At 38.2% G+C, this 20,861-nt stretch overlaps 2 protein-coding genes across 3 annotated transcripts in view; one reads left to right on the forward strand and one right to left on the reverse strand.

Annotated features, from left to right (window-relative positions):
* CENPK (centromere protein K) overlaps positions 1–2,992 on the reverse strand; it is a 44,494-nt gene extending 41,502 nt beyond the window's left edge. The window contains exons 1-2 of the mRNA XM_034773663.1: positions 2,849–2,992; positions 322–348 (exon numbers count right to left, since the gene is read on the reverse strand). Coding sequence (XP_034629554.1) covers positions 322–348; positions 2,849–2,851 — 30 coding nt within the window. The 5' untranslated portion in view covers positions 2,852–2,992. The remainder of the gene's footprint in view (positions 1–321; positions 349–2,848) is intronic.
* A 13-nt stretch (positions 2,993–3,005) lies between these two features.
* Positions 3,006–20,005, forward strand: PPWD1 (peptidylprolyl isomerase domain and WD repeat containing 1). Of its 2 annotated transcripts, XM_034773660.1 has the most exons (11): positions 3,006–3,175; positions 5,928–6,030; positions 6,834–6,934; positions 7,788–7,908; positions 9,864–10,311; positions 10,959–11,149; positions 11,552–11,741; positions 13,662–13,843; positions 16,048–16,129; positions 18,231–18,413; positions 19,644–20,005. In XM_034773660.1, exons 1-11 carry the CDS (start codon positions 3,025–3,027, stop codon positions 19,785–19,787), a joined length of 1,896 nt encoding a protein of 631 aa, XP_034629551.1. In that variant the 5' UTR covers positions 3,006–3,024; the 3' UTR covers positions 19,788–20,005. The 2 variants fall into 2 exon arrangements, with proteins under 2 accessions (XP_034629551.1, XP_034629552.1); XM_034773661.1 differs by lacking the exon at positions 5,928–6,030 and having other exon boundaries at positions 3,047–3,175.
* The last annotated feature ends 856 nt before the right edge of the window (positions 20,006–20,861 follow it).

A 20,861-nucleotide genomic window follows, 5' to 3' on the forward strand; every position in this document is an offset into this window, starting at 1 on the left:
TTGTAAAGTAAAAACTAGTGAACATAGATAGTGAGATTTATAGTCCCCTTGGAACAGCAAACAAATTCAATGACAACATAAAAATATACACGAGTTTAAAGTAATAAATTTTAAACTTGTGATTTATAAGAACATTACTATTATTATTATTATTTCCTATAATAAATCTATCTCAAGTTTTTAACCGGAACTACCTGACAGAAATTGCCTCTAATATCTTCAAGGAACATTTTCTTTAAACTTAGCTTTATGTAGAACAGCCACAAACAATTTACTTAAATTTAACAAATAACCTAATAAATGAACCAAAAGTGTACATACCTCCTTTAAAAGTTCATCTTGTTTATCCTATAACAAAAGCACAAAAAATAAGTGATATTAACTACTAAAGTTTTGTAATATCTATTTCTTTTACAATATATGGCTTGTGACAAAGCTAACAATCTTTCTGTGCTGCTTCATATGACATCCTTTTGGCTCAGCTAATTCAGTTCAAGTCTATATCCACACTACTTTAATAATTATTTAGGCCTAGATCCTCTGTGTATTCCATGCAGGTAGACCCCTACATCTTTGGAGAACCACATTAGTTTCAGCTAGTCTCCTTAGGGACATAGGGGCCACCTACACTGAATAACTTGCAGGACTGAGGGGGTGGGTTTCACTGTCTTCATACAAGCATATATCCTGAATCAGATTCAGAATTCTGTATTCTTACTCTGAATGCCAACATAAGAGAAGACTACGTATGAGAAGTATGTCAGGCAGAAAGCAGTGACAATAATTAAAAGGAAATACCAGGAACATTTTTTTTTAAATATACAAGACCGTTCCCAAACTAGTTGTAGAACACTGCAGATTTCAAACAATTAAAAATCGAGACATGGAGCTGCTTCTACCCTCTCCTAAAAACAGAAGATAACCGGTATTACCTCCTAATAGTCTTGTTAAATTCCAGATACAGATTATTACAGTGCTGTAAAGGAAACAGCTTCAGAATTATTAGCATGCATATATGCAAATCTCCTGTGTATTAATATGGTTTTTAAGTAGCAGGTTTGAACACAGAAAAGCTTGTGACCAAAACAACAGATGATGATGATGATGATAATTAAACAAAAAAAACCCACACCAACCTTAAGACAGACTAAATGAGAAATGCAAATAGTTTGCCTTGGTTAAGATCTGCTCTAATCTTACAGAGCAATAGGGAATTCTCAGTCTTCTTCTCTAAATACATTTGGCAGTATGGAAATTTGGCAAAAAATCCAACAACCCTACATTCTTCAACATCAAAAACTCAGTAAAGTAACAAAAAAAAACCACTTACACTAAACTCTGGAAAAGGAGATTTCAGTAAAATGATAGTCAAAATGGCTCTAAAGCTAAAAGTAAAGCAAGTAAAATCCCTAGAAGTGGCTAGGATAGTATCTCGGAAGTTATTACCGTTAAACAAAAAGGAAACCAGGAAGGCAAGGTTAAACGGAAATGTTCAAGAGACTACTTGAGCCAAACAGAAATCCTGCAAAATTTAGAAATCTGCCTCTAGTGAAGCCAATAAACTAAAGCAGCATTTCTCAAATGGAGCCACCAGTGGATTTTTTTGCTGCCATGACAGCCTCCAAAGCATGGGCAGAGATTGGGGGGGGGGGGGGAGTGGCAAAACATCAGCCCCTCCCTGCAGCGCCCAGTTGTTGCTCCTGAATAGCTGTTATCAATGCCAGTGAGATCTGCCGCCTTGGTGTTTGCGCAGGCAGCTGGGATCGGCACCCTGCACCCCTGGACAGCCCACCATGTGCACGGCACCGGAGGTGGCTCTCGTCAGTGGAGGTGGCTGCAGCATTTGGTTGCCAGGATGCTCCACTGGACAGTTCCCCTGCTCCCGCCTAGCTGGGGAACAGGGAAACTGGTGGCCAGTGAGTTCCCAACCCCGTTCCCCAGGGTGGGCTGTCACTGAAGGGCAGGGGGAGGCAGAGTCAGAGAGATAGTTCGGTAACAATCAAAAGTTATGCACATTGGATGGAAAAATTTAACTACTCTTTCACCTTACGGGTACATCAAAAACGATACTAATCTAACTAGGGGGTTACTAGAGAAAGTTCAATGAAAATCTCTGCTCAGTTCAGTCCAAAAAAAAAAAAAAAAAAAGAGACCAAAATGTTATAATGCATAAGAAGACTACCTAAAATTTTATAATAGATAAATCAATGCTGTGACTGCCATGGAATACTGCACGCGGTACTGATCACCCCATCTCAAAAACACCATTGTGTAACTAGAGGAAGGTCTGGGAAGAGCATGGGGAATGATTAAAGGACTGGAAAAAACTCTCATATGAAAAGAAAATGAAAAAAAAAAAAACCCTTTGTCCGTCCAAGATAGAAAACCTTAATGCTTATGCAACTTACTGTGGGGAGACTGGACTGAACCTGTAAAAACCAAGGCCTGCTTTGCATGGACGTAAGACCAAGCCCGAGTCCTTTGCCCCTTCCCCCGTACTGCTGCACTTCAGTGGTGCGTTTACACACCGCCTGAGGTGCTGGAGTGAGGGGTGACGAAAGGGGAGACAGAGAGCGGCACCCGGGCGGCAGCCCCAGCAGGGCATTAGCCCAGGCGACGCAGGACGGTGGGGAGGGGACACCCATGGCGACGGAAACAGACAGCCTGGGAGCAGCAGGTCCCACCCCCACAGCAGGGCTGGTGGGTGGTTACCGGGTTTCCCAGAGAGCCCCCGCCTACGGCCTTTGGGGGAGTTAACGGGGACTCCACGCAGCCTGCGCGGCCCGGGGCAACTGAGGCGCAGACACTCAGGACGGGGCCCTAAGGATGGGGGGAAACAGCCCGTTACCATGGCGAGCTCCAGCGCCCTCCAGTCCTCACGGCGACCTGAGCGGGTTCCGACGCGCCTCAATCTGCGCGCGCTGCGCTCTCACTGGTTTTGTCCGGCTGACGCCGAGAAGCGCGGCCGCCCTCACTGTCGGGCGCCCGAGCGGGGCGTGTCGCAGGCGTGTGACGCACATTAACATGGCCTCCGCCGACTCGGAGCGCAAGAGGCGGAAGCTCGAGGAGGCAGCGGCGGGCGCCGTAGCTGGGGATGGAGACGAGGAACCGGAGGAAGAGGAGCGCTGGGTCGGGCCCCTCCCGGGGGAGGCTGCGCAGGCCAAAAAGAGGAGAGGTAACGTGGGGAGCCGCGCCCTGGTCTGGGACACGGGGGAGCGGGGCGGGGCGGTCCGGGCTGGGAGTCTGGGCGGCGGGCGCTGGGACACGGGCTCCGGTCGGGAAGGGTGCTGGAGTGCGGTGCCGGAGCGATGGTAAACACTTACTCCGTTGGCATTTTTGAGGGAACAGAATCAAAACTGCCCCCAAAGTGGCTGTGATCCAGCCTCGTGCGCGATCCCATGTGCCCATAATAAGTAGCTCCTCCTTCTCCTCATGAATAAAAATACCTTTGTTTTGTTGTTATAAAAGGTGATCGGGAAAACGCTGTGCCCCAGCTGGTGGATTTTCATGCCAGTGCTGTAAAGTCTGTTGTCTTGGTGTAGAATTGGCTAAGAGCAGTACGTGAATATCCGTTTTGTCAAAGAGTGGTTCCTCTCTCATTAATGCAACAAAGGCAAATATTTAAGATGCTGCATTCTCTGACTTGTTTTGAAGGTTGAACAGCACAAGAACTTGAAACTTGTCCTTGTTCTAAATCTCACATGCTTCTCTGGGCCTTAAGAAAGAGGGTTATAGGAACAGATGCTTCAAGATGTCACTCACTATGGCTTTGATTGTGCAAACAGGCACAATCTTAACTTTACTACTACGAGTAACCCTGCTATTCACAGTATGGAAGTTAAGCATACACAACTGAGGCCTACAGTTTGAAATGCTTTCACTTATGAAGATTAATTACTATTCCACCCAAAAGGAAAAGCTTAACTTCACTACAAGGAAGATCACATTTTATTTGTAAGGCTAGGGTAAAGCAACAGACATACTTCTTTGAGAACACCTGCATGAACAGATTCTTTACAAAGCTTAAAATCTCAAAAATAGACAACTACTGGCAATCAGCTGCTTGTTATTTTGTTGCCACCGTTTTAACAGAGTTGCCTGATTGACATCTCCATCATGGATTCTGCCATAATACAAACACGGGATTGACTCTTCATCCGCACACAGGCCTACTAAATTAAATAGCAATGAGTGCAGTAGCCTCCAGCTAGACAAATAGTCATGGTTGTCATTTAAGGAGTTGGACCATAAAGAATCAGATTCATTTTGCAGTCTGTTAATGAAATGGGTAGAGATGCAATTGTTAGATCTTAAATAGTGACACACAAATGATGATGCTGATTTAGTTGCTTAATGAAAACCACCAAAAATGGAAGGAGAAAGATGATAAAAAAAAAAACAAAGGAACTTTCAAGAAATATATTTGTCCTATTCAATAATTGTGTGATATCATTGTCACATTTTTCTCTCCTTTCCCTTTAGTCTGTTTATGAATCACACATTTTTGTCATGTCAAACTTACACTACAAACTCTTCAGGACAGGTACAATGTTGTTAAAACTTTTGTGAGGTACCTGACATGTTTTTGAGTGCTCAAAAGTAGCAGTGATTACATCTGTCCTGTCAGTAAACACATTTCTTATTGTTCAGATATTGTCATCTTGTAACAAAGATTGAAGATTTTTTTGTTTTATGAAAAAAGAAGAACAGGAGTACTTGTGGCACCTTAGAGACTAACAAATTTATTAGAGCATAAGCTTTCGTGGACTACATCCGAAGAAGTGGGCTGTAGTCCACGAAAGCTTATGCTCTAATAAATTTGTTAGTCTCTAAGGTGCCACAAGTACTCCTGTTCTTCTTTTTGCGGATACAGACTAACACGGCTGTTACTCTGAAACCTGTCATTTGTTTTATGAGTTCTTTCATGACTGTAGTTATAGACCACCTTTTCTAATATTAGATATTTTTGCTGTACTGTCCCTAGATGATACCTTCTTGAGAGGAAAAAAACAAGAATATGTTCAATTAAAATAAGAAGCAGTAACTTCAGATACCTATATAAGTGGACTTTGTTTTCAACTAACATATCAAACAGAGGATAATGATGTCCATGACTGTAGCAAATGGAACGACCCAAGGCTTAAGGATTTATGCCCCTTCTAAACATTGTTTTTCTTTTAATCCTTACCAGTATGTGACTGAATGTTCTCATTATCCATATAATGTCCAATCTATTTTGAATCTTGCAAAGTTGTGTGTGTTCCAGAGAATAACACAATACTGGTAAGGATTAAAAGAAAAACAATGTTTAGAAGGGGCATAAATCCATGAGCCTTGGGTCATGACTAATTATCTCTCTTCTTGGAATAAATTATGACACCTCGACCTGAGATGTATTGATTCTAAACACGTCCCCAAAATTCTGAAAATTATAGATATTCTCTAACAAAAGGGTTTTTCTATAGGCTTCTTCGTGAAAGTTTTCCTTTATATGAGAAATAATAAACTTTAAAGAAGTATTTGCATAAAGCCAAATTCTGACCTTCGATGCTCAAGTTAACTTAATTAGCGGTGGGGCAGAGGGAGGAAGAAAATGCATGTAGGGACAGACTTTGGACCTTTGACATTAATATTGTTTTATCATTTCAGAAAACAGATGTAATTATTTAAAGCGGTGTGCTTATTTAAATATTGATGAAATGAGAGATTAGCTATTTCTAGCATGCCAGCAGTTGGGAGATTCAGGTTCAAAAAATAGTGGTAGAAATCTCATTCATAATGTTAGCATGATGCCCTGGTATCTTACCTTTTTGACTAAAACTAATGCAGGTAAACTAATCCAAGTGTAAATAATAATAGAGAGCAGAAGATGGGATATAATATTTATTAAAAGGAAATAATTTATGCTTTTCTCTTATTTTGTTCAGTCCTTGAATTTGAACATGTCTACCTTGAAAATCTTCCGAGTGCTTCAATGTATGAACGCAGTTACATGCACAGAGATGTCATTACACATGTAGTGTGTACTAAGTGAGTCTTTTGTTTTTCACAATGTCTTGCAGTCCCAAAACTTTTATGTGTATATGATAGGAAGTTTTTTTTTTTTTTAATAGAAACTTTCCTAATGGAACTTGAGGATTTTGGAGGTGGGATTTTAAATTCTTCAGAGCTACTTCAAATAGATTTGATTTGGTTAAAGAGAGAGACATTTGAAATCTCGTCAATTTAAAAGTAGTACCGTGTAATCCCTTGCTTAGTTTTGTGGATTTAAAACCCCATTTTCCTACTCTTAAATTACTTTTTTTCATCCCTATTGCTATGTGAAATAACTACTTTTTGATGCATTTGATGGATAGCTTCTCCTGCTTGTGTAAACAACTGCAGAGACAGAAAAAAATCTCTAACCTATTATAATTGCATGTTACTTCTAACAATATTAGCATGAAAAAAATGACTGAAGTGTGTTGTTTAAGTTGGTGTAGTCTCTTTACAAATCAAGTCACAGAGTGTGGGAAGGTAATATCTTGCTTTTTAATGATTAATACTGAGATCGAACTGCTACTGCACACTGACAGACTCAAGATTGTTTACAGTAAGATATAAAGAATATTGTACTAATATGTAAGGTCTTGATACTAGCTGTTACCCACTAGTTGCAAATACATTATATATTCATGTTGTACTTTTCTGAGTGAGGAAAAAGGAAAAAAATGCATATCCATCTCAATAGCTATGCTGTACTAGTAAACTGGTCTTGTACACCATTATTGATTCTTCCCTTCCACTCTCTAGTTCTTAATGTTATGTTTCAATTGATACACTTATCATTGCAGGACAGATTTTATCATAACTGCCAGCCATGATGGACATGTCAAATTCTGGAAGAAAGTAGAAGAAGGGATTGAATTTGTTAAACATTTTCGTAGCCATTTAGGTAAGAAATCATATTGTATTTGATCTGTTTTTATTAGAACACAATTTTTCTTCAACTCTACTATCTATGTTCTATATTTGCAATATCTAGTAGTAGTTAAATATTTGTTTCATCAGGTGTTCTCCAAAGCTGGAGAATCTGGTCCTACTCCATTATGTAGTAGGATTCTGAGGGATTAGGAGTTACTGTGGAAATAAACTTTAATGTTTGTTAGGTGTATTGTTTACAGGATTCTTAACAATTTATTTTATAATTTTCTATGCTTCATTTTTAGAACTTGATGATACTGATTGTTCATGGTAACAGTAAAACTTGTAAATTGCTATTTTTAATTAGATGTACCAATCAACTTATCCTTTAGAGTCCTTCCAAAAGTTTAATTGCTACCATTGACTCAACAAGTATGTTTACACGTTCAAAATTTGATCCTTTCTGAGCCAAAAAAAGCACATTATTTTCTTAAGTGGAATTAGTGGACCAATTAAAAAAATAAGCAATTTTATGTTGGGTCACTAATTCTCTGTACAGTGGCTAACTACTCCAAGACAATGCAGACATGAACAGTGCAATGTAGAACTCTTTTTTTATTATTATTATTATTATTATTATTCTGTACTACGGCTTTAAAGTACAGATAGTATATACAACAATTGCAGTCTCTAAAATGTTGTTCAGATCTGAGAACAACATTTTAGAGCCTGCAATTGTTGTATATAGTATCTGTATTTTAAAGCTGTAGTACAGAATGATAATTGAATAATCCTTCAAAGTGGTAAATATAACTTTCAGAACAAAGCATGAAGCGTATCTGTCTTTTCCATGTTTTAATATTATATTGGGTTTATTGTAACAGGGGTCATTGAGAGTATTGCAGTTAGTTCAGAAGGGGCATTATTCTGTTCTGTTGGGGATGACAAAGCAATGAAGGTGTTTGATGTAGTGAACTTTGATATGATCAACATGCTGAAACTTGGGTAAGTCATGTCATTCTGTAAAAACATTTTTGGTGATCGTAAGTGTTTTGAGTACTTTGACATTTTTTTAACTTAAAATGATCAAACAGAATTTAGTTTAATTCACTCTTCTTCAATCAGCCTTCATTTAACTAAGTTAAGGGAGTGTGTGCTATTAGAAATGTGCCCAGCAGTTTAGAGATTTCCTGATATATGTAGAATTGTACTAATATGTGGCTTTAATCTCCTGGTGTAAAAAGTGTGCAACAAAGTTTTCATATTTTTCAGTATGACATGCACCTGACATTCAAGGATATTTGTCATGTAGCATCTGACAAGGTACATGATGTTAGTCATATCTCATAAGAGAGCAAAAACAATGAAAAAACAAGAGTTCTGTAGCCCACAGAAAATTCTTGTCAAGTCTTTAGTATTTCTCATTCTGAAAGTATCATAGCAACATAGGCATTTTGTACCACACCTATTACTGCGATATTAACATAGTGAAATTAACATAGTGTTTCTATTAGGGCTGATTGGTTTTTTTGTTTTGTTTTAATCCTATTCTCAGTTTACCTTACCGTTTCTACTTACTTTAATATTTAACAGTGCACTTGCAACCAGTTTTTAAATCAACCCAGTTAGGGTAGGAGATACTGTTTTTAACTGGAGAGCCAATCACAGTCTGGTATCCGTACTGCCATTGTGACAGCTATTCTCTTGTTTTCTGCCTCTTAACCAGTTTTTAATCCATGACAGAACTTTGCCTTTCATGCCACAACTACTTAATTTCCTTAATAGCGTCTTTTTTGAAGATCTTTACCAAAAGTATTTTGCAAGTCCAAAATAATTTTATCTATCAATTCTTAGAGATTTGATAGTTGAGTTGTCGAAGAATTCTGGATAGCATAGTTTTCCCCCGGAGGCTGTACTGGTTCTTTGTATTACATGATGTTAGTTTTTGTTTTTCATAATTCTAGGTTTAGTATTGTTTCAACTAGCTTATCTGATACTGAAATAAGGCTCATTGGTCTATGATTCCCAGGGTCTCTGTTAGCATCCTTTTAAAAGATAAGCATAACGTTGGCTATTCTTCAGTCCTCTGGTTCATTTTAATTAGAGTACATATCTTTGCTAGCAGCTAAACCATTTCATTTTAAATTCCTTCAGAATTCTTCATTAATATAATTTGGTCCTGGTGGTTTATTGCAATTTATAATCTATTGAACTTTTTATTAATCACTTTGTAATTAAGTCCTGGTGATTTATTGCAGGACCCGATCCTGCTCCTGTTGAATTTGATGGCAAAAGTGCCTTTGTTTTCATTTGCACCAAAATCTGACTTTAAATGATCAATTTCAGGACAGAGAAGAAATGCTATTGTCATGAAAGTTTAGTAGTAATAGATTTCCACACCAGATATTGTAGTGGATCACATCCTTATTTTCCCCACCTACCTTCTGTACCCTAACTTCCTGTCACAATTACTTTGTGAAGCATTGTGGAAAAGCAGAGATTAGGTAACTGGCACATTCCTTTGGTAATACACCACTGAATTTTCATAGATCACATATTATCAAAGCAGTAAATAATAATTCTACACCAAAATTGCCTCTGCCATTTGATTTCAAATTGATAGTTCAGTTGACTTCAAAAAATTGAGGAGGTAACTTGCTACATATGTCCTGGACTATCAAATTATTGATCTCTCTTTATCTGTAATATCGAAAATAATACTGAACAGAAATCTAGCCCTTAGACGAATGTGTAGCCAAGTGTTATTTGCAGTATTGTTATAGCCATTTTGATCCTAGAGTATTAGACACACAAGTTGGGTGAGGTAATATCTTTTTAGTCCTATAAAAAATATTACAACACGCACCTTGTCTGTTTAGCAAATTGTTATGCAGATCTATCTAGGTAAATCAAGGCCTGCTTATTTTGTTTTTGTTTTTTTCCTCTACTTTCTGTTCCAGCTACTACCCTGGCCAGTGTGAATGGATATACTGCCCTGGAGATGCCATATCTTCTGTTGCATCTTCTGAGAAGAGCACAGGAAAGATATTCATATACGATGGTCGAGGAAATAACCAGCCACTTCATGTTTTTGATAAACTCCATACATCCCCTCTTACTCAGATACGGCTGAACCCCACCTACAAAGTAGTAGTGTCTTCTGACAAGTCTGGAATGATTGAATACTGGACTGGGCCTCCTCATGAATATAAATTCCCCAAAAATGTGAACTGGGAGTATAAAACAGACACTGATTTATATGAATTTGCTAAATGTAAAGCTTACCCATCCAGTATATGTTTCTCACCTGATGGCAAGAAAATGGCCACTATTGGTTCCGATAGAAAAGTTAGAATTTTCAGGTTCTTGACTGGGAAGCTTATGAGAGTCTTTGATGAATCCCTGAGTGTGAGTTCAATTTTGCTTCTATATTCTGACTTCTATTCTTTTTTTGCATATTAATTTACTCACCAGTACCTTTATCTACTTTATCACCAGTTTCTATAAAGATGGGTTTTATTACTTTATCTTACAAAGGAGTTTTTTTCTATATTAGCATCTTTTAATCTTATATTTCTATGGTATCTAACTTCTACATATTAATCTGTGCTGAATATACTTTGAAATTTAATTGCTGTTTTTCATTTAGGAAATTTTGTAATTTTTGTGCAGCTAGACTGCCCATTTGCTAGAAAGCATTTGGAAAAAATGTCTGCTTTAATCAAAATCAGGAGAAAAATGTAAGGGAAAAAATCCTTTTTAAAGATAGCTTTGCTAGAGCAAACATACTTTTTTTAAATTTGCCCAGAGTCTTGGATGCTAACTACAGCTCGTGTTTTGATAGTCAAAAGAAAAATAATTCTAATTGTGTATATTTCAGTTCCTGCTTTAGTTAAAGGAAATACTTGAATGATTCATTCAAACATTTATTTAATTTTGTGAGTAGTTGAGTAACCCTACTGAAGCGAAAGTTAAGTGTGTGTTTCAATGCTTTGCTAGATCACAGCATTATTGTACGTTCATACCATTGGTGATTGATTGTCTTGTTTCTGTAGATGTTTACTGAGCTGCAACAGATGAGACAACAGCTGCCAGACATGGAGTTTGGCCGACGTATGGCTGTTGAGCGTGAGTTGGAGAAGGTGGATGCAGTCAGGTTAATTAACATAATTTTTGATGAAACTGGACACTTCGTGCTCTATGGAACAATGCTGGGTGTTAAGGTCATAAATGTAGAAACTAACCGGTAAGTCTTATTCCAACTGTGTTTATGCACCTACATATAATAATTAGTCTCAAAAAGTCTCATTTCAGCCAATTTTTTAATATTCTTGTTCCATTTAAAATTTTGCATGTTAATAGATCTTTCTATTTCTTCAGGAGGGGGCGGTTGTTAAATTAGGTTGAAAATGAACTGTTTGTATGCCAAATATTGAATTTTATGGCTTAAAACTTGGTAAAATGAGAGAAGATATGCATAAAAATCCTTGGAATAAGTATTTTGCCCAGGCAGTCCATTTCTGGCTAATAGTAAATACAATCAGAGCCTAGTTATGGCTGAAGGGGAGAGACTGTATAATATGAAAGTTTAACAGTAGTCAGCCTTTTTTCTTTTTTCATTTTTGTTTTTAAACACCATGTACTATAGGTGTGTTCGTATCTTAGGGAAACAGGAAAATATCAGGGTGATGCAACTGGCTTTGTTCCAAGGCGTGGCAAAGAAACATCGTGCTGCAACCACTATAGAGATGAAAGCATCTGAAAACCCTGTTCTCCAGAATATCCAGGCAGATCCAACAATAGTCTGCACATCTTTCAAAAAGAACAGGTTTTACATGGTATGTATGGTTTCTGTTTGAATAATTTCTATCTTGGATTAGTCTATTTTGTGTGTTTTGTTTTTTAAACTTCTTTTCACAGACTTTTTAGTGCTTTTGGACTTGAAGAATTTTGGTAGTGACAACTTTCCCAGACAAGACTTCTTAAATTACAACAATATTTCAGAATTTTTAGCTTGGATTTATCTGAGAGTAGCTTCATGATCCTTCAGTTTTTACTGAGTTGGTCAAGAAATTGTGAATCTTAGACTCCTTTATATCTTCGTAAAGTTTTAGTTCCTGTGTTTGGTAGTTAGGATTTCTTTTGAAGCTATATATATATGTAATTACTCTACAGTGCCTGGGAACCCCAATGAAGGATCAGGGCTCATTTGTGCTAAGCACTGTATAGACAAGTAACAGACATTAGTTGCAGAAGCCTGACTGTCATTTGCTTAACTAGTATTTGTGCTTAACCTTGATTGTTACCATACAGCACCAAGTGTGCGTACTCTAAACTATCAGAAGGCAATTATAGAACTGAACACACAACTTGCAAAAGTACAGACCAGGAAGAAAAGTTTGACAGGATATGGGACATTTGTATTTATCAAACATACAGAAAATATACTGTATTTCAGTGACTGTAATTGCCATCTGAAACTTTATAATATACACTCTTGGTGCTGTATGCTGACACTCCTCTACTGTTTGACCTTTATTGTGGGTTTTCACTAACTAGTTTTGTCTTCTGCCTTTTGAGGACTAGTCTAGGGATCATATTGCTGTGGATGGGAACGGCTCTTTGAATTAATCAATGTCTTTCGATAGTATTATATTAGTATAAAGACAGAATAAGAGTACTTACTATACCCGTGTAATGAAATCAAGAGAGACTTCCAACTCTGTCTGATCCTAGCACAAGGAGCATTGCCTGAGAATTAGTGTACGTTACCTGTACAAATTTTACATTCTTCCCTTTTAAATAAAACAATGTTAAAGGCAGGCGAGAGGTCTAGGGGAGAGAGATCACAAAAGAGTACTGTATATACTCGTTCATAAGCCAAATTTTTTGAGTAAAAAAGGGAAGCATCAGAGAAGGGGGTCGGCTTATGAACGGGTATAGAGAGGGGGAGAGGTGAGACAACTTCCCCCCCCTACAGAGGGGTCAAGGAGAGGCAGCAGAGCCAGCAAGGAAGAGGCGGGGCCAGAGTCTCTCCACTTCTGGGTATGCTGTTCTCCTCCCAGCCTCCAAAGCAGCTGCAGCTCCGGGACTGGCATGCTGTGGCCACGCTGCCCGCTATGCCGGAGCACTCTGCGGCCGCGCCACCCAGCCTGCTGGAGCAGCTCCAGCCAGGCCAGAGACATCCTCCCCTGGCCCGCCCCAGCTAAGATGGGAAGGGATGGAATGGGGAGAATGTGGAGGTCCTGGACTGGGGTGGGGTCATGTGGGGAGTGGTCATGGGTTACTCCCCTGACCCCCTCCCCCCCCAAATTTCCCCATCAGTTGCTGTCCCGGCCTGTCAGGGTAAGCAGCTGGCGGGCGGGGACACTTTGTTTACTTAGGGTTTACCTCCCTGCCTGCGGACGCTCGAGGTAAACAAACTGTCTTGGCCCGCCAGCAGCTTATCCTGATGGCCCGGGAGCCAAAGTTTGCCAACCCCTGAATTATAGGGTCGGCTTATGAAGGGGTCATAAAAATTTTCCATTTTTACTTATCCATCTTGGGGGGGGTCAGTTTATAAACTAACCAGCTTATATCTGGACTGGAAATTGTGACCTTTAATCTGCAGGTGGAAGGACTGTTAGTCTTTATTTCACACATACTGAAATGCAGGAAGATAGACTTTTATAATATGATCTTTCTCACTGATTTTTAGCTTTGTATGGTATCTAAATAAGAAAAAATAAAGGTAGCAACCTTTGTCTTTTGTTCTTCAGTTTACTAAACGTGAACCAGAAGATACAAAGAGTGCAGATTCTGACAGAGATGTATTTAATGAGAAACCATCTAAGGAAGAGGTCATGGCAGCCACTCAAGCCGAAGGCCCCAAAAGGGTTTCTGATAGTGCCATTATCCACACAAGTATGGGAGATATTCATGTCAAGCTTTTCCCTGTTGAGTATGTATTTGGTACCTTTTTAAAAAGAGTTTTGCTTTTATTATTCCTTTCTTTGAGGCTGTTTGTTGTCGATTACCAGGGCAGAAGGACTGTTTAAAATTTGATTTCCCCTGCTCCCCACCCAATTACATAATTGCTCCCCATCTTATTACATAATATTATTGCTTGCATATTTGCTTAATTAATTATATAAATTAAGCTGCTGGGATGTTGGCAAGCACACTAGGGCAAAAAATAGCTTAAAGCAGTAGCAAGGGCAGTGGTTCTCAACATTTTTTGTTGTTGGAGTATTCCTTAGAAACTGTAAATCCTCCAGTCTGCTTGTATCATGTCTGACTAAGTTGTCAAATCTCACCTATTTTTCCTTATCTTCTTTTCCTTTCTTCTGTGTTCTTGTTTTATTTTTCATTTTCTGATTTATGGATTTGCTCTTTTTACCTTGTTTTGTTCTTTTTCTGATTCTCCCCCAGATGCTGGTGTGATACAGCACTGTTTTGTGCAAGTTATGTGTTACTGCAGAGATAGCAGAGCTGTGCTATTTCACGCAGTCTAGGGGAAAGGAGAATAGAACATGTGGGTGGCAGCAGCAGATCTGCCAACAGCTATCTAAACCAGAGGGATGATGCATCCTGCAACTCCAAAAGAAATTGCTTTAGGCATAAATTTTGTGCCATTGCAAACCTGAAACCACTCATGAGAGCTACCTTCTCCGTCAAAATTGTATCCTACAATGGAGAAAGTTTTACGTGCAACTATGCATGAATTTATGCCATTTATGTTCAACTGCTGGCACACAACTGAGAAAGGTTCTGTGTACAACTGTTGATGAATAAAATCTTCTGTTCACATCTGTACTTCTGTACCCCAGCGTCTGCTCCTTCTCAACTTTCCAAGCCCACTTAAGCATTAAAAATCCCTAGGAACTTAATATACAAAAACTTTTTGTTGTGAAGCACTTAAGGTTTGTTGTATGTGTAGCAGCCCTGACAGTTTCACAAACGCATGGACGTGAAAAGTAAAACCACTCAACAGTACATACTCTATGCTCCTCCACCCACAGACACATACGTGCCTTACCATTATCACAACTGCCATACAGCACTGTGCAACACAACCGTCACTCTGCCCCCAATAATGCTAGCCTTCTATCACTTCCTTTACCAACCCACACTGTCCCTATACAACACCCTACAACAATAAATGTCCACAACTAATAGTACTTAAGAGTATGTAGGTTTGTTGAAGAGGACAGAGTTAAGGTTTGGAATGCATGGTTTGTCATATACAGCATTTGTGATAAATGGTATTTTGTGTGCCTCTGGGTGGATAAGCCAGGTATGTATGGCTAAGTGGCATAACTTTTCATTTTCATGTTTTTGTGGATCTGAGTCAGGTATGTTTGTATGTGTAAAGCAACCCTAACTGCTTTACAACAGTTTTTGTGTAGATTAAGTGTAATGTTGTTACATTGTTCTGTAACTCTGGTAACAATTTTGTCTGTGTCAAATTCAAGCCATGATGGTGAAAGGTTCTTTATTCTGTTAGCAGTAATGTATAATCTAGTCCCTCTGTGATCCAAACAGTATTTGTATGTTGACAATCAGCAGTTTCAGTTTTAAAGAAGGGGTAAAGAACTGTGTGGCTCTGTGCTGATCTAGAAGTTTCCTTTAGCACTAAAGCATTTAATCCTCAAATTCCTTACTTCTATTAGATGGTATTGAACACATCACTTGGTATACCCATTCATGTTGCAGGCCATTGTTTGATAGAATTACCTTGGTAAAGGGATGTTAATTTATTTTTCTGCTTGTGAGTTGCATACTACTGCTGTTGTGAACATTGGTTCCACTTTATACTTGTTAATACTTTGTAATTTTATCTACAGTATGTAAGTGGAACTATGGGGAGGATATACTGTCTAGTGGTTAGGGCACTAGACTTGGGAGAACTGGCTTTTTTTATGGCCCTGCTGTTGACCAGCTGTGTGACCCCGGGCAAGTCATTGCACCCATCTATGCCTCCTGCTTTTTGTCGGTTACCTGTTAAGCTTATGCATTCTTTGGGGGTAGGGTCTGTCTTATTATGTGTTTTTTGTGTAGTGTCCAGTACAATGGGTCCCCGATCTCAGGCGGAGCCCCTACGGCACTACTGCAGTAAAAATAAGTATTATTTAGTCGTGCCTTAAATTTGTTATGCAATTGCAGGTGCCCCAAAACAGTGGAGAATTTCTGTGTACACAGCAGGAATGGTTACTACAATGGGCACACATTTCACCGTATTATCAAGGTAATTTACAAAAGACTAATGCTTTTCCTGTTGGTTTGTATGACACAAAATACAGAGCATAAGACATTTGTGCCAGTTCTGTCTGAATTCGTCATTTATATTGCTTTTTTGTTATATTTAAGCATGGTGAATTATTATATTTAAATCAGTTAAATTGTTTTTTTTTTTTTAATTATTTCATAGAGACCTTCAGCCTTTACAGGGAACTGTTAGATTTTGAAGAATGTTATGATTTAGGAAGGTTATAGTTCAGTTTAAAAGTAGTTGTCTTGCTGGTAAACTGCAGAGCAAACCTGAAAACTGAAATTTTGAGTTAAGCACAGATTACAGTAGAACCTGAGTTACGAACTGACCAGTTAACCACACACCTCATTTGGAATCGGAAGCACACAATCCGGCAGCAGCAGACCAAAAAAAAAATGCTAAAAAAGTAAAGGGAAAGCAGCATTTTTCTTCTGCATAGTAAAGTTTCAAACCTGTATTAAGTCAATGTTCAGTTATAAACTTTTGAAACAACCATAGCGTTTTGTTTAGAGTTATAAACAACCTCCATTTTCAAGGTGTTCGTAACTCTGAGGGTTTTACCTTACTATTCTGAATGCCCTTGCTACCCAGGACAAAACCAAAACGAACAAGCAAACAAACTCTCTGCAAAGTCTTGGTTGTGCTTAGTTCACTGAAGATATTGCAGAGTGCATTACTATGCAACATCAGTAGAAGTAAGTTGCAATGGGACTATTGATATTTGTGATAACACATTCTGAGATCTTCTGTGAACTAGGATGTATCAAGAAGATTTTGCAAGAGAATTTTTTTTTTATCCTGATCCTTTACCTAGTTGAAATCACTTGAGTTGAATCACTTTTCCTGCAAATACAGAAGCTCTGACTTGTCCATGAAGACTCCAAGGTTGCTCATCCATTTTTCTTGTAAAGGATGAAATATTTTTAGGGATTATTCCCTGAATGTGACCACCCCAGACCTTCTCCCCTTCATTTCTGGCATGGTGGAGTTGGCCCTAAAGAGCAAACTGAAGGCTAAGAGGAGCTTTGACCTATGAGGAAGCATTCTCGGGAGACACAAAACGGAAGCTCTGCCACAGTTGCTCCCCGCACTCGAATCCTTGCTCTACCTGGAGATTAGTTTCGGAGTCTGGACAGCTTGTTCGTACAAGCTGAAAGTCTGGACATCTCTGTGTCATCCCCCCACCAGCTTGAGACCCTTTGCAAGGGCAGGTTATAGCTCTTTGCCATTTGAAATATAGCAGCAAAATCTGTCTTCAACCATTGGGAGTTTTTTGAGGGAACATTCTAAACTTCCCCAGCCCTTGTCCTCTGGAGAAAAGCTATCAAGTAATAGTCCCTTAGCAAGGAGTCTGGCATTCTTGCTGACGCTTCCTCTGGGATGTTCCCTTGTGTTTACTTTCCAGCTGAATTCGACAATGAGAAACAGGTGCTAGATTCCTCCCTGCAGAAAAAGTGCAAGAAGACAACACGAGCTAGGGAGAGGGATCGATCTCTAGTTGGGAACAAACAAACAGATAAAAACAAAAACCCTCCTTCCAAAGGATAAAAGAAAAGCAAAGAAAAAAAATACAAAGGAGCCAGACTGCACAAGTGAAAATCCAAGAGGCATGCCAAATGCTCATCCCTTTCCACTAGCTCTGGAGTGCAACAGGCTGATATGACATGACTTAGAACTCAAAGCAGGCATGTAGGGGTTAGGTAGGTCTGTGCTTTCTGCAGGAATGGGCATCTTGTAAAGCTTTAAACTTCTGATGTATGGGATAGAAAAACAAGCTGATAAAACTGAACACTTTTGCGGAAGGTACAGCATGACAGGTACATAACCCCTACAGGCTCATGTTATCTCACCCACAGGATATGTTAGAGGATCTTATTCTGATGATGAGCTGGCCATCATTTAAAAAAACAACAACAAAAAAACCCTATTTGGGGCACTCTGGATTTTATTCTAACACTTGCATATCTTATATAAAAGTCTGTCAGTTTTTAAAAACAAATCTTGTCTTGAATTACACAGCCTTGCAGATTTGTATGTTCTATAGCGAAACGTGATGGTGTGTTTAATTCCTATGCAGGGTTTTATGATTCAAACTGGTGATCCAACTGGTACAGGAATGGGAGGTGAAAGCATCTGGGGAGGAGAATTTGAAGATGAGTTTCATTCAACTTTACGACATGACAGACCCTACACACTTAGTATGGCTAATGCAGGATCAAACACCAATGGTTCCCAGTTCTTCATAACAGTGGTACCAACTGTAAGTAATCTTTAAAACCCAGTTTAAGGTGTGATTTGATCAACCATGATGGTACTATGTAAAGAAGCAGTTATGCCAGTTCTGTAGTGAAAAAGGAGGATGCCGTTGTCCAGCTAATTTTATGTAGTTAATTATGTGACAAAAGCACATCGCTTAAGTTTAACTGAAAAATGTCCTTTAGAAGGAGTGATTAGCCTTTGATTATGAAAGGCTTTAGACACAGTAAAAGGCACATGTTAAATTTTATTGTAGACTATGAAATTTTATATTAACCGGAGTTACATCTTCTGCTGTTAACATCTAAATTTAATTTTCGTTTATTAAAAAATATCCCTCTCACTAAGTCTGGCAAAACTTTTGCATGGGTTGTGAAGATTTAGCAGGTATAGACTCTACTACTCCTATGGCCTGTTGTATTCTGGCTTTGCACAGAGGGTCAAGATTTGGCCCCAAAATATCTCCATTAATACTTTCATTTTTGTGTGACTTAGTACACTATACACTAGAAGTAGGAAACTTTGGTATGTGAATCTTTAACAAAACAAAAACCTTCAAAGGTTAGCCTTTGGATGTCCTTAGAAGCAATCTGCATATGCATCATCATTTTACTATTTTAGAGACTTGCCATTTTAGAACTGTTTTAGGGGCATTTATAAACAATTTAATAGCTGATGTTAAGATAGCTGTAGTGGTATGCAGGGAAATGTTATTAACATAAGACCTAATTCTTAATTGCTCACAAATATGAACTTTACCCATTTTCTAGTGGTGGTAAAAGTAGAAGATTATAATTGTCACAACTGAGTTCAAGCATGTGAAGGCATTAGTTTTCATATATAAATAGGTTGGAATGGAATTTATGCAAAAACATTCCATTTAAAAAAGTTATTTTTTCATCATTGAAGGTCTATGAATTAAAATGACTGCATAGGTAGCATTTTTGCCTTGCAAGATATTGTATTAATACTTGGGTATAAACAAATTGAGAACTAGATTCAGAGTTGTTGAACAGTAACAGACACTTTTATATGCTTTCACTGTATACTTGTTAGAGTAATTAACAGTGAATACACTTTAAAGTGTAAAGCTTAAAATTTAATAACCTTAATCTACAATTGCATTTGCGTTCATTCTAGTACTAAATCTTTCTGTCCTACTATTTAACCTACAGAATGCTTTATATTTTAACAAAAATTCTGCTTCCTCTTTTCGTTCCAACCACCTAAACAGCCTTGGCTAGATAACAAGCACAGTGTATTTGGACGAGTAACTAAAGGAATGGAAGTTGTTCAGAGAATCTCAAATGTGAAAGTAAATCCCAAAACTGACAAACCATATGAAGATGTCAGCATCATTAATATCACTGTGAAGTAAAATAGAATTTGAAAAACCTACCTTAAAAATAATGTTGTGGGACCCAGAAGCAAACAAACTGAGCAGTGGACTTCATTTTTTAATAGTTCTCTGCTCTGGAAGCCCCCAGGACTGAACATACACCAACCCCTCCACCAATCGCGTAGCTGAAATGCCCCAAACTGTATTTTTAATAACTTTTATATTTTAAAATAAAAGGTGACAATGTTTACTTTTTTTTGTCTCTTGCATCTTTTCTATGTTAAATTAGGTGTATTTGTACATTCAAAATGTCTGAAGGATACTGATTTTGCATAATCATGAGCATGTTAATCTAACTTCCTATTACTCTTGCTAATGTCTTCTTTACTGAATTTCTCTGTTTGCATTTTCCTTATTGAGTTTATATTTCATGCCAAAAATAGGTTCTTTCCCCATCAAAATTGATATTTTTGGAAGAGCAAATGTGAGCATTTCATGTAGTCTGCAGAGCAGTTTCTAGTCTGCTAATTAATACAGTCTTTCATGCACATCCATCCCAAAATTAGTAAAAAAAAAAAGTTATGACAGTACATGGGATTTGCCTCTGTCTTTTAGAGACTGCATATGTGTATCCGGCTAAGTATCCTTAGGGTGGCAAACTAAGAGTCAGGTACTGAAATACTAATGCATAAGATCCAGTTTAGGTTGACATGAGCTGCTTGATTTTAGGCTGTAGTAGAGCACTAATTGCTAGCATTAGACTTAATGGACTAATAAATTTATAGTTCCGCCTAAAATTCTACACAAGTATTTCTTTCCACTAAAATATCTGGTTGATTGAGATCTCTTCACCATTTCAGGTGTTCTCGTAATGTCTCTTATCAGTTATCTGCTCTTCATTTAAATATCACCTTTACAGACTTCTAATGAACTTGTGTCAAACGTGATCATATCACTAAATGCTCTCCTTACAAAGTAATTTTAACTCTGTCAAAAACGATTTGCTGGGTTCATCTAATCCTAGGCCATAGCACAAGATTTAATTGGGTTAACATTTAGGGTAGCCCATTCACAAAACCTATTGCAGTATGCCAAATCTTTTTTCCCCCTGTT

Source organism: Trachemys scripta, chromosome 6 (assembly GCF_013100865.1).
Source record: "Trachemys scripta elegans isolate TJP31775 chromosome 6, CAS_Tse_1.0, whole genome shotgun sequence".
In the NCBI taxonomy this organism is placed as follows: domain Eukaryota; kingdom Metazoa; phylum Chordata; order Testudines; family Emydidae; genus Trachemys; species Trachemys scripta.

What these genes read in the sequence shown, in the direction of transcription:
- PPWD1 (XM_034773660.1), top strand. Translation starts at nt 3,025, where the DNA reads ATGGCCTCCGCCGACTCGGAGCGCAAGAGGCGGAAGCTCGAGGAGGCA. An exon ending in GCAGGCCAAAAAGAGGAGAG is followed by an intron (nt 3,176 to 5,927) that starts GTAACGTGGGGA and finishes TATTTTGTTCAG; the next exon opens with TCCTTGAATTTGAACATGTC. An exon ending in ATCAACATGCTGAAACTTGG is followed by an intron (nt 7,909 to 9,863) that starts GTAAGTCATGTC and finishes TTTCTGTTCCAG; the next exon opens with CTACTACCCTGGCCAGTGTG.